Source organism: Vombatus ursinus, unplaced genomic scaffold (assembly GCF_900497805.2).
Source record: "Vombatus ursinus unplaced genomic scaffold, bare-nosed wombat genome assembly UNPS02007612.1, whole genome shotgun sequence".
In the NCBI taxonomy this organism is placed as follows: domain Eukaryota; kingdom Metazoa; phylum Chordata; class Mammalia; order Diprotodontia; family Vombatidae; genus Vombatus; species Vombatus ursinus.
In genome coordinates this window covers 1,388,026-1,401,814 of record NW_020947390.1, presented here as the reverse complement: position 1 = coordinate 1,401,814, position 13,789 = coordinate 1,388,026, and the positions used below count along the sequence as shown (strand labels likewise).

General features: G+C 34.5%; 1 protein-coding gene across 1 annotated transcript in view; it reads right to left on the bottom strand.

Moving 5' to 3' along the window:
* The window catches only part of CNTN5 (contactin 5), a 541,975-nt gene that overhangs the window by 396,400 nt on the left and 131,786 nt on the right, over positions 1-13,789 (bottom strand). The window contains exon 4 of the mRNA XM_027849527.1: positions 2,152-2,355. Within this exon, the coding sequence (XP_027705328.1) occupies positions 2,152-2,355 (204 nt within the window). The remainder of the gene's footprint in view (positions 1-2,151; positions 2,356-13,789) is intronic.

The window sequence follows — 13,789 nt, the reverse complement described above, 5'->3', positions numbered from 1 at the left end:
AATGCTACCTGCTACATGCAGCCTTTTCTAATCCCTGTTAGTTGTTACTGTCTTTATAAATTCTTCACTACAAATGTACCTTGTGTCATTTGTTTTAAAAGTGGGCTCTTAAGAAAAAAAATTCTAATAGTATATCCCACAAGTGATTGTTATTTTAGAAATATAGTCATAGCAGATTAAATGTATTTTTTTTTACATTTGAATTTCTGTAGAGATAGGTCTTCAAACTCCACAGAAACATCTGTTATGATGCCTGCATCTGCACTGAGCCATTTTTAAAATCCTGCAAGAATTTTGGCTGACCACAGGGTAATAAATAGGTCTAGCCACAGACATGGTCTATTTTTATTTTTAGAAGACAGATCTAATGGTGGAATTTACCAATTTAAAACTTTCCCATTTAACTTTTCAGGGAAAGTTCATTTGGGGGCAAATATTCTCTCAATAATATTTTATTGAATAGAGATATCTTAGATAAGTACAATCTTAAATTGGCCAAATATGTTTATGTTAAGCTCTTTGTTTTTAAGAGAATTTTCTCTATGTGTGAGTCTAATGTATGAAGTATAACTCTTTATTTGATTGTATTGATTCTTCCTTTTTCTCTTGATTTTTTCACCCACTTTTCACATATGGATTGTCCAACTCCTAAATAAACTCATTAAAGTTTTCATAGTTCTGGGAAAGTATACTGAATTCAAAACAATGTTAAGGAGGATCAAAGCATTCTATGAATATTTGGGTGAAGTTTGAGGATCAAAGCATTCTGGGAATATGTGGATGCAGTTGGGTTTGCCAGTCTGTCAGAATATTTAATTCTTCTAAGAAATTTTTCATAGAATGATAGCTTTGAAAATATGTTAGGCAATCAAGCATAAATCAGGAGAACAGAACATTAGTAAAAACACATAGAGGAAGTGTGGTACAGCGGCAAGGATGCTAGACTTGAAGTTAGGAATTCCAAGTTTAAATGCTGCCCCTGGCACTTATTATCTTTATGATTCTGTGTAAATCACTTAACCTCTTAGTGCCTTAGACACCACCTTAATGTGATGTCATGATAGAGTAGTTGTCTACAGGTAGGGAATTCCAACACCAGAAGCTCCCCTCACTAAAGAAATCACACATACTTCCAATATATATGAATACGTAGTATGAGAAAAATGAATAATAATTGGGCAGTGAGAAGTTTCAGGTTGTAGAAAAAAAGGATAAACTATTTCAATGAAGAAAGGTTCAATTATGGAAAGAATTAGAATACTGTTGAGTGATAGCTACATTGTTCCCATGTCTTCAAAAATAAATAAATTGCCAAGTCAAATACTAAGCTGAAAATCATCTTAAGAGATAAATGCCATCCATGTACTCTGGTACCAAAAGTTTTAGTAACAGGCAGACTGAACAAAAATAGTTTTGAGAAATATATTTAACTTCCCAATCAAGTAAGATTCTCAAAGCTCACTCCACAGTAATGTACTTATAGATTTTTTAAATCACATGACAAAGCAAGCCACATACTATATATAAAATCTAATGTGGTACTTGACTTCTTTAATGAAATGCTTTACTGTGACTATACAAATGAGGTGTTTAAACTCTGAGATACTCAAGGTAGATGGCAATACCTATAATTATGGGATCATCACTTCTGCCTGAATTGCACTAAAAAGTTAAAGTTCTAACCGCTCATATTATTGAAAAAGTAATAATAATTATAACTCTACCATGAAGTATTAAAAGCTGAAAACTCCATTCTAAGGCTGCTGAAATAAAAATGTAATGAGAAAGTGAACCTATAAAATGCAGGCAATTCATACAAGTATGCTATATGAAGCTACTAAATCGCAAAGAAAATAACTTCTGGGCTTTTATTTCAGGAGCCGTTTTGTCAGTAACTTTATGGTGGAACGAGAGTGCTATTACTGTGAATACTCTTCATCTATGGATCATGTCTTTTCTAAAAGCAGAATGTTCTTACTAAATACACCTAATCTCAATCTTTTAAAAAAAAGTACAGTGTCCAAATAGAGTAAATGCCATTCTGATTTTATTGGTTCTGTGTTCAAGCCTTGGGTGTAATGCTCTTCTAATAAATTTTTATCTTTCCCATTTGAAATGGATGACCCCTTCTGCACATACTATGTCACTCACCATCATTGCGCAGTGTGAGTGGTGTTGGAGGGCTAAGAACTCGAGCATTTGTCACGGTGTTTTTCACTAGGCATATGTAACTGCCAACATCTGATGTTTGTACTTTAGAGATGTAGAGATTGCCTGTCTCCTGGGAAATGAAGCGTCTGCTGTCTTCTGCCACAGAGGAGGGAAACTCATTAAACACCCAGCTATAGATGATCTCTGAAAACACACAAAAGAGAACAGAGAACGTTGTACTGAGAGACAAACATCATGTAGGAAACATTGTACTACAGAAAAGTCATATAATTTACTTGTACCAAATAGATTTTCATCCAGTTTTCTATATATTGTGGCTCTTCATCTTCAAAGATCACACACCTAGGGCTTGCATTCCAAAATCACAAAAGTTTTGATACATATTGAAGGATGGGTGAGTAATTCCACCCCTGTTCTTCCCTCAATTAAGAAAAGTACAAACATTGGAATTAGACAGGTTAGTTGCACAGGGAAAAAAATCGTTCTACTGTTTGACTCATTTCCTAAAGTAAGAGTCCTTAAATTTTTTATTAGGTGGAACAACTTACGATTTCTCCTTGAGATAACAGAGGCTGGAAGTCAAGTCATAGGAAAGATGGAGAGGAAGGAGATCTACAGCGCTGAGTATAGATAAAAGTATAAGGCTGGGCTAGTGACATTGAGTGAAAATTTCTGAGCAGATCAGGGGAAGTACCACACTGACGTCAACTCTGCTGCTTTTCCTCTGACAAATTTGCAGAGAAGAGCCAAGATAAAGAAATATATGAAGTAAGTCTCATGTATTCATTGGAAACCCTTGTCTTAAACTCTAAGGCATAAGTTCTTAACCTATGCACTTTTGATGACTTTATTTTAATATAATTGGTTTTCTTTATAAACCTATGCATTTTAAAAATGCATTTAAAAGCATTATTCTGAGAAGGAGTCCATATGCTTTACTGAACTGCCAAAGGGGTCCATGAGACAAAAGATGTTAAGAACCCTGGTCTAAGGATTTTTTCCCACATGGAAACAAAATAATACTGTAGGAACTGGAAAGAAAACATGTTGCATGAGACAGGGAACTAACTGCACCTGGACTAAAGAAGATCTGGATTCAAATCTCACCTCAGATACTAACTGTGTGACCCTGGACAAGTCACTTTCCTGAGTCTTCCTTTCCCTCTACAAAATGAGAGTTTTAGATTTGATTTCCTCTGTTGTCATTTATAGCTCTAAATCTGAGATCCTATGATCTTATGAAACTATGAAATGAACAAGAATCATCAAATGTCATAGTTAGAAGAGGACATGGCAGCCATTGACTCCTAACCATATTCCCAAAAGAGTCACCCCTATATCACGATCAGGTGGTCATTTAGCCTTAACTTGAATATCTCCAATGATCATATTATTTCATTTACAATTCATATTATTATCAATGAAAATATGTTAGATTATTTATGTGTTTATTATATGAACACTGTGGAACTGGATGTGATAAAAAATTGTGGTCTGATTGATTCATTGGGAGCTACTTACAAAATATCTTCCTCATGGAACATGATTTCAAAGCTGATCAGGTCTATATGTGACGCTTTACTTTTATTTTTTTTGTTATAAACTGAACAATCATCACCAAACACAAATAATCCAATTTAGAGAGAAAAAAAGAGAACCATATATGAAACTATGAACTTCTATTGTCTTGTTTGTGTGTATATTCATATACACACATGAACATATATGTATAAACATGTACATACATACATATACATATAAACATTTAATGAGAGAATAATAAGATTATTTTTGTGCCTGCTTCTGAAAGTACTGGTTTCCTTTGAAGATTTTTTTCATGTTTTATTGATGGGATTTTCTTTTTCCCTCATTTCTATCAGTTTCTACTAATTCACTCTCTTCTTTAATAGAAGATTTACCTGTTAATAAATAAGTATAGTTAAGTAAAACAGATCAACACACTGGTCATGTCTGAAACTGCATGTTTCATTCTGTATATTTCATCTATAACTTCTCTACCAAGAAACCAGAGCCATGTTTGATCATTTGCTCTCTGAAGTTTTGAGTACCACTCTAATTCCAGTTTTGAAGTCTTTCAAAGATGTTTTTCTCTACAATTAGCTTTATTTTTATTTATTTATTTATTTATTTTGCTTTATGGTGAGGCAATCGGGGTTAAGTGACTTGCCCAGGGTCACAGCTAGTAAGTGTTAAGTGTCTGAGGTTGGATTTGAACTCAGGTCCTCCTGACTCCAAGGCCAGAGCTCTATTTACTGCGCCACCTAGCTGCCCCTACAATTATCTTTAATATCACGAAAATTGTTCCGGTTTTGTGTTCCAGTTCTCACTCTACAACTAATTCCACCTTTGGCTGCAAAGTATATAATCAATCTGATTTCAATATTGACCGTCTGGTGTTGTCCATGTGTAGAGTTGCCTTTTGGGTTGTTGGAAAAGAGTGTTTACTATACTAAAAAGTTATCTTAACAAAACTCTCTTAGTCTTTGTCCAGCTTCATTTTGTAGTCCAAGGTTGAACATGCCTGTTATTCCAATTATCTTTTGAGTTCTTACTTTAACATTCCAATCCCCTATGATGAATGTGATATTTTTTGGGTGCGATTTATAGAAGATATTGTAGATTTTAATAGAACTGATCTACTTTGACCTATTTAGCATCAGTGATTAGAGCATAGATTTGTATAGTTGTGATGTTGAATGGTTTGCCTTGGATTTGAACAGATAGCATTCTGCCTTTTTTGATATCATACCCCCGTACTACTTTTCTCACCCTTTTATTGACTATAAGGACTAATCCATTTTTCCTAAGGGATTTTTGTCCATATAAGTATATATTGTGATCGCCTGAATTAAATTCACCCATTCCTGTCCATTTAAGTTTACTGATACTGAAGATGCCAATGTTTAATCTTTCCATCTCACCTTGGTTTATAGATTTTATATTCCAAGTCCCTATGCAATATTGATCTTCAAAGTATCAGATTTTCCTTTTATCTCTAGACACATTTTTTTTTTTAGCTGAGAGTCTTTTCATTAGTTCTGGAGCTACTTGTAGTTGTCCTCCACTCTTTCCCAGTAGCATGCTGGACACCTTCTGACCTGAGGGGTTCATCTTCTGGTGTCATATCTTTTATAATTTTAAGACTGACCAGGGGGTTTTCTTGGCAAAGATATTAGAGCAGTTTACCATTTTCTTCTCCAGTGGATCATGTTTTGTCAGAACGGACCATAGTTTCATTGAACTACACAAACCTCTCTACCACCACAAGGCAGTGATCCAGGAAGAGGTAATGGAATTAGCCACATTTTATTTGTAAAACAAACCTTTCCTCAGGCTTTTTAGGAGGAAAATCTTCAGAATAATTTCTGGAATATAGATTTAGAGTTGGAAAGACCGTAGGAGATCAGCTGGACAAACTGCAGATTTACAGATGAGAAAGCTGAGGCCAAGAGAAGTTAAATGACTTGTCCAAGGTCACACAGGTAGTAAGTAGCAGAACTGGACTCTGATCTCAGGATTTCTGACATCACATCTAATGCTTTTTCATTCCATGGTATAGATTTGAGTCACCATTGATGTGTATTCTTCCCAATGTCAATTGCCTGTTATAGTTAGTATTTCCCTTACATCATTCATTCATCCAATTATTGGCACCTTTATATTATTTAAACTCTAAGTTTTATACTGAATATGTGGTAGAATGCAAAGAATACTGGATCTGGAGTGATGATACCTGTATTCACATTCTACTGCTTCCTACCTGTGTGACTTTGGGCAAATCAATTATCTGCTCTAAGCTTTAGTTCCTCATCTATAAAATGAGGAGACAGACTACACGACCTTTAAGATATGACGTACTGACAAAATAAAAAAGTCTCATAATTATCTCTAATTCTGAGAAATTATTTTCTAGTCCTGAGATTTAGAAGAGGTATTAACATAGAAATATCAGTGGAAGCAAGTTTTTTCCAATGAAATATACTGGTGAGCACCAACGATCTAGAAAAATCTTACCATTCATTCCAAGTCTATCATGCTTCACACCTATATTTGCTCCCAGGCCTGTGTGTCAGGCCAAACAACATTGCTGGGGCAATTAGTTCCACAGGATGAGAATCCATCAAGGCATACCTACTGTCTCCCTGCTGGAAATGTTGGGATTCCACTGAGAACCAAATTGTACAGGATTAAAAAGTAAGTGGGAGGTGAGAGAATGCAGACAAGGAATGTGGACAGTTCCCCTCTACTCCCTATCCCTCCACCCACCTGGAGCTTGGCAGTGAAAAGGAGGATATATAAAACATCAGCTGGACAGGAGAGTAGCTCTTGATAAGGTAGGGTAGGTAAGTTAGGGAATTACAGTCAAGGGTATTTTAAAGATGGAGATCAGGGTTTTGAAGGCAATAAGGAAGGAGCCAGGGGAAAACAAAATTGGGGGAGGGAGGAAAGAAGGGAGGAAGGGAGGAGGAGAGAAGGGGATGTTGATGATCAAATAGGCAAGCAGTGGGGGCAGAAGGAAAACAATAAGATCATAAATCATTAAAAGAATTCTATTGAAGATTTTTATATCAAACTATTTGTTACAGTTATGACTATATGAATGGCAAGTATTTTTAATCCCCTTGCTGCTTAACTTACAAAATGATTCATAATAATCATATAGTTTTCTCAAAAGAAGGTTATAAACTAGTTGTGGTGCTAATATTCCTATTATTTTGCTCAATTGACCTCTAAATTCAAGGACCTCCATTAGCAGCAAACTACTAGAGGGCAGATCCATTTATATAAATCTTATTTAAATCCAAGTTGACCTTCATGAAGATCCTACAATAAATTCCAAGATGCAGCCATAACTTATATTGGAATTCCTTCTGTCTCTTACCTCAGCCTAGCAAGACTTTGTCTGATAACTGAAATTGCCTGTGTTTTCTAGATTTTGTACTTTAGGATTTAGATGAGGTGTGGGGAAGAGTTAAACAATAACCCATTTAATTCAGGGTTATCTAACATGGCATTCCAAGACACCTGCAACAACTTTGTGAATCATTATTTACCAATAATTTTGGCAATGAGAGAATAAATATTTACATAGAATAAGTTTCTCTTCTCTATTTTTTGAAAAAGACCACCTTTTTGAGGCCCCTCAAAAATGCTCAATTAGGTCTTCAAATAAATTTTCAATTTCACGTAGCCATGCACTTAGGGATTCCAGGAAGGAAAGAAAGCAAAAATGCTGCATACAAGGCAAAAAGCTGGCACCTGGTAGTTGGAAAGGATTTTCCAACAGTGCCAAAAATGAAAACAGTAAAGAAAGTAAAATATTTGGGGATTCACTGATTTCTTTAAATTTAAAAATGCCCTTTCTTTTTAAAAAATGAACACTTATTGAATATCCTTTTCAATTGTAAGTTTTTTGTCTACTCCAAATGAATAATCATTTATTAAATGCCTATTATGTGCCAAACACAGAGCTCTGCCCTGAGGATAACAACAAAAACAACAACATCTAGCACTTTAAGATTTGCAAAGCATTTTTCATTCATTATCTCATTTGATTTTCACAATAACCTTGTGAGGTAGGTGTTATTATTTTTATTCTTATTTTACTGATGAGGAAACTGAGGTTCATAGTCATTAAATGATTTGATGTGCAGGGTATTACAAAACAATTAATAAGTACCTGAGATAGGATTGATTTGAACTCGTGTCCAGCACTCTGGTTGATGCCAAATAGCTGCCTATACGAAGAGCTCACATTCTTTTGGGGAGACAGCATGTATACATATTCTCACATATAACATCTACATATACACTTACATACAAACTAAATATAAGGTGATTTCATGGAGGCAGCAGTAGCAGCTGAAGGGCTTAGGAAAGAGGTAGAGCTTGAGTTTTGCTTATTCTTAGCATAGGGTTAATGATAACATCATAGTAAAATATGAGGATCTCTGAATGCTCAACTTTCTAAGACTTTCTCATCAATATCTATGTAGTGCAAATCATTTTATTTTTCAATACTTTATTCTTTAAAACTTTTTTCATTAATAATACTTGCTTGTAAGATTGTGTTTTAATGTTCTGTACATTGCAAACTTTTCAGACAATATTTGAAATTAATTCAATATCACAAAGCAGTATCCTCTCTATGAGCTAAATGAGACAATTACTTAATTAACATATTTCCACATCTCTGGGTGAATCAAGAAGACTTCTAAGGGGTCTTTTGACTCATTTCTCAAATGGTAAGTGGTGTCCCTTAAGCCGAAGTAGGCCAGTTAGGTGGTGCAGTGGATAGAGCACTGGGCTTGGAATCAGGAATACTCATCTTCATGAGTTCAAATCCAGCCTCAGACACTTACTCGCTATGTGACCCTGGACAAATCACTTAACCCTGTTTGTCTCAGTTTCCTCATCTGTAAAATGAGCTGGTAAAGGGAAGAGTAAACTACTGCAGTATCTTTGCCAAAAGAACTCTAAAAAGGGGGTCATGAAGAATTGGACATGACTGAACAACAAAAACTCCAAATGATGAGAATGTGGAACAAAATTTATTAGATCTGTGAAGTCCTTAGACAAGTTTTCATTGCGTACATAATTTCAAAATCTCCATCTCAACATTCTCTAATTCTTCTAGAAGACAAGGAGCAAGCACTTTTCATTTGAATGAGAAAGATATGAGAGAAGAACAGATGAGGGTCAAAGGATCTTAAGTGGATGTTTATAATGAGATTCATAGTGTAAATGGATATGAAGTACTCTATGCATTAAATGATTTAATAAACAATAGCGCCCTCACATGGAACACATTTCCTTAATACTGATAGCAGTACCTAGATACATTAGAGGATATTCAGAATGTTGAAGCCACTTTGTTATTTAGTAGAAGCTCCCCTTTTTATTTATTTATTCTTTTAATTGAACTGCCCAATTGTATAATTTAGAAGAGAATTGTTTGCAAATGGGAAAGGCACAATGGGTTATTATGACAAATATCTCTGACATATCTTTTATTTTCTGTCCTTGTAATATGAGTTAAATGAAAATTAAAGTTATTGTACTTACTAAAGAAGTCCAACTACAGACTACCTGCTTTATTTTTATAGTGAGAGGCAGCATGATGTACCATCTAGGGAGCCAGACTCAAGAGTCTGGAGGACCTGGGTTCAAGTCTGACCTCCCTGTGATACACACTGACTGGCTGACACTGGTCAGGTCACCTAGCCTCTTAGATTGCATTGAGGTCACTCTCCAAGCCTACAGGTTATAGAGAAGGTGTCAACCTGCAACGGTAGAGGTAGCTCCCTAAACCAGTAAAATCACAGATTTTATCTGTAGCCATACTTTATTTTAATGGTTTTAATTTTTTATATTGGGTTGTCTAGGCCAAACAATTTATCAGGAAATGGCTGGCCTACTAGCAGATGTACCACTTTCAGTGATTAATTTGAGCCTCAGAATGTACACAGTCTTTTGCTGGAACCTTACTCGAACCTCTTCTAGCATGATAAGGACTTCCAATATGTGTGCTCCTCTGGTAAAGTTTTCAAAAAGTCAGGTCTGTCTCCACACCATGGTGATACACCAGAGTAATAAATATAAAAATATTTAAAACTGATACCACAATTCAATTGAGCATTTTTGATAAAATATTATAATGAAATTTAGTACTCATAAAGTGCTATATAATCTTCACAATTCCATGATGTAAATCAGCATTATTTGACCGTTTTCAGCTGAACTAATCAAAGTACAGACAATTTAAGACGGGTTCTTAACGTTCATTATGTCAGAGCCTTTTGGCAGTCTGATGAAGCCTATGTATACCCCTTCGCAAATTAACATTTGTTATATGCATTCATATTGAAGAAAATGCTAAAAATTCCTTTAAATTTCATTTTAAAAATAGTGAAAATAAACGTAATTTTTTTCTCATTCAAGTTCGTGAAGTTGCAAGGAGGTACATGAACTCTGGGTTTAAAGTAACAGAAAATAAATAGCAACAACATTGCTACTGTTTTAAAACTGGCACAGTGAAGCTTATTATGAAGGAAAGTTGATAGCACAAGCTACCACTCTAACTTTTTTACAAAAGTTGCACAAGAAGGAAATTACAGTGAGTTTCCCTCCTAATTATCTACTACTGTAGAGCAGAAGGAGGAATCAGGCAGAAATTCATGCAAAAGCTTATCTGGCAACTTGTGGGGGTGGAGTGGCAGAGCCAACAAAAGACCAGAGTGAGACATTCTTAGAGGCTAAGACAACTTAGGAAGTCAGAAAGAGAGAACTGTGACATAGGGATGGAGGCTGACTCAAAGCCCATATAGAAGAAACAACTATGGTGGGATGAAGTGGTCATGACAGAAGCAGCAACAGCTTTAAGAGCTCTCCAGACAGAGAGTAAAAGTATCTGTTAACTGGTCAGAAACAGATTACTGGGGACCCCTGAAATAGAACTAGATGTAGGAGCAGAGGCTGTTTGGCAAATCCTACAACCACTTCTGGATTAAAATTCAAGGTGCAGCACTTTTGATCAAGAGGCAGTAAGAGCCCTAAGGGACAGTATTGCTTTTGGTCCCAAAGGATCAGGGACCTTAGAAACAGTGTAGATTCTGGTCCCAATGGATCAGGGGCCTTTCTGGGTAAGGAAGAGAACACAGACCAGGAGAGCAATGAACACACCTATCTCTAGATCATACCACCTTGGAAGTACCAAAAACTTCCAAACTCCCATACCCAGCTCTAAAAATAGCAGTGCAAAAAAGCCCGAAACTTGAGATAGTACCCTTCCCCACTGTCCACACCAGAAACAGAGCCCAACTTTAAAATAAAGTTCAAAAACAAGAAATGGGTGTGTGTATGAGCAAACAACAACTAAAGAACCTGACCATAAGAAGCTACTATGGTGACAGAGAAGATCAAGACACAAATTCAGAAGAAGACAATGAAGTCAAAATATCTACAAGCAAAGCTTCACAGAAAAATGTGAATTGGATACAAACTCAGTAAGAATTCCTGGAACAGAAAAACAATGATTTTCAAAGTCAAATAAGGTGGTAGAGGAAAAATTAGATAAGAAATGAAAGCAAATGAAGACAATTATGAAAAGATAACACCTTGGTAAAGGAGGCAGAAAAAATACTGAAGAAAATAACACTTTAAAAAACAGAATTGGACAAATGAAAAAATACAAAATTGACTGATGAAAATAACTCCTTAAAAAGCTAAATTGATCAAATGCAAAAAGAGATACAAGAACTTAGTGAAGAAAATAATTCTTTAAAAATTAGAATTGGGCAAATAGAAGTTAATGACTCTATGAAACATTAAGAAAGAATCAAAGTTGAAAGAATGAAAAAATAGAAGAAATTGTAAAATATTTCATCAAAAAAAAGAACCCAACTGACCTAGAAAATAGGCCAAAGAGAGATAATTTAAGAATTATTAGACTACCTGAGAATCATGATCAGAGAAAGAACCTAGAAATCTTATCTCAAGAAATTTATCAAGGAAAACTGCTTGAATATCCTAGAATCAAAGGGTAAAATAGAAATTAAAAGCACCCACTAATCATAACCTGAAAGACATCTCAAAATGAAAACCCCCAGGAATATTATGGACAAATTTCCAGGATAAAAGAGAAAATACACCACCAAAAAGAAACCATTTAAATAACATGGAGCTATAGTTAGGATTACACAAGATTTAGCTACTTCCATGTTATAGGCGTGGAGGACTTGGGATATGATAATCTGGAAAGCAAAAGACCTGAAATTACAAAACAAAAAAAAAACTACCCAGCAAAAATGAATATTTTTTAAAGGGGAAAAATAAATATTTTATTAAATAGAGGACTTTCAAGTATTGCTGTTGGAAAGACTAGAGCTGAATAGAAAATTAGAATTTCAAATACAAGACTCAAGAGAAGCATAAAAAGGTAAACATGAAAGAGAAATCATAAGGGACTCAAGTTTAAATTCTTTACTTTTCTACATGGGAAGATGATACATATAACTTCTAATAAATTCATTATTATTAGGACAGGTAGAAAAATTCTACATAGAAAGAGGGCACAAATGTGAGTTGATTAGGTTGAGAAGATGTAAAAAAAAGTGTGGGGGTGAGAAAGAAAAAGGGCAAGGACAAGAGAGAAGGAGAATGGGGAAATTATCTCACATGAAAGAGGAACACAAGGAAGAGCTTTTGCAGTGGATGGGCAAATGATGGGGTTTAGTGGTGGATGAGCAATGCTTGAACTTTACTGACATTTAAATTGGTTCAAAGAGGTAAATATGCATGTCCATACGTGGGTGCGTGCATGTGTGTGTATGTGTACACACATACATATACACACAGACATACTCAACTAGTAATAGAAATTTATCTTAATCAACAGGCAAGTAGAAGAGGAAGAGGAAAAAAGAAAAAAGGGGGTAATAAAAGGGAGGGCAGATAAAAGAAGGCAGTGGTCAAAAGTAGAACAATTTAGAGGCTGTACAAGATAAAAAGAGTGAGAAAAGGATAAACAGAAAAAAATAACAGAGGGAAGTTCAGTTAGTTATTGTAACTGTGATTGTGAATGTGATGTACTTAGCCATAAAATGGAAGCAGACAACAGAATAGATTAGACACCTAGAATCCAACAATATGTTGTTTATAAGAAACACAATTGAAACAAAGAGACATACAAAGAGTGAAAATAAGAGGTTTTAGCATAATTTATTATGCTTCAGCTAAAGTAAAAAAGGTAAGCATAGCACTCATGACCTTAGACAAAGCAAAAGCAAAAATAGACCTAATTAAAAGAGATAAATATGGAAACTGCATCTTGCTAAAAGGTACTATAGATAAGGAAGTAATATCAATACTAAACATTGATCCAAACACAGCATACAAATTCTTAAAGGAAAAGTTGATGAATCATAGGAGGAAATAGACAATAAAAATATACCAATAGGCAACCTCAACATTCCCTTCTCATAGCTAGATAAATCTAATTATAAAATAAATAAGAAAGAAGTCAAGGAAATGAATAAAATCTTAGAAAAGTTAGATATGATAGACCTCTGGAAAAAACTGAATGGGAATACAAAGGCATATATCTTTTTCTCAGCTCTACATTGCATCTTCACAAAAATTGACAAGTATTAGGGCATTTAAAAAGCTCACAACAAAATTCAGAAAAGCAGAAATATTAAATGCACCCTTTTTCAGACCATAATGCAATTAAAGTTACATTAAATAAAGAAATATGGAAGCATAGATTAAAAATTAATTAGAAACTAGATAATCTACTCTTAAAGAATGAGTGTCAAAAAACAAATAATGAAAAAATGAATAATTTCATTAAATAGAATGGCAATGAGACAATATTCTAAAATTTGCAGGATATTCCTGAAGAAATTTGATATCTCTAAAAGCAAATATCAATAAAAAAGGGGGAAAAGTAGATCAATGAATTATGAATGCAACTAAAAAACAACTAGAAAAAGAGCAAATTAAAAACTTTCAGTAAAACATGAAAACTGAAACCTTGAAAATCAAAGGAGAGATTAACAAAATAGAAAGTTAAAAATTGAACTAATAAATAATACTG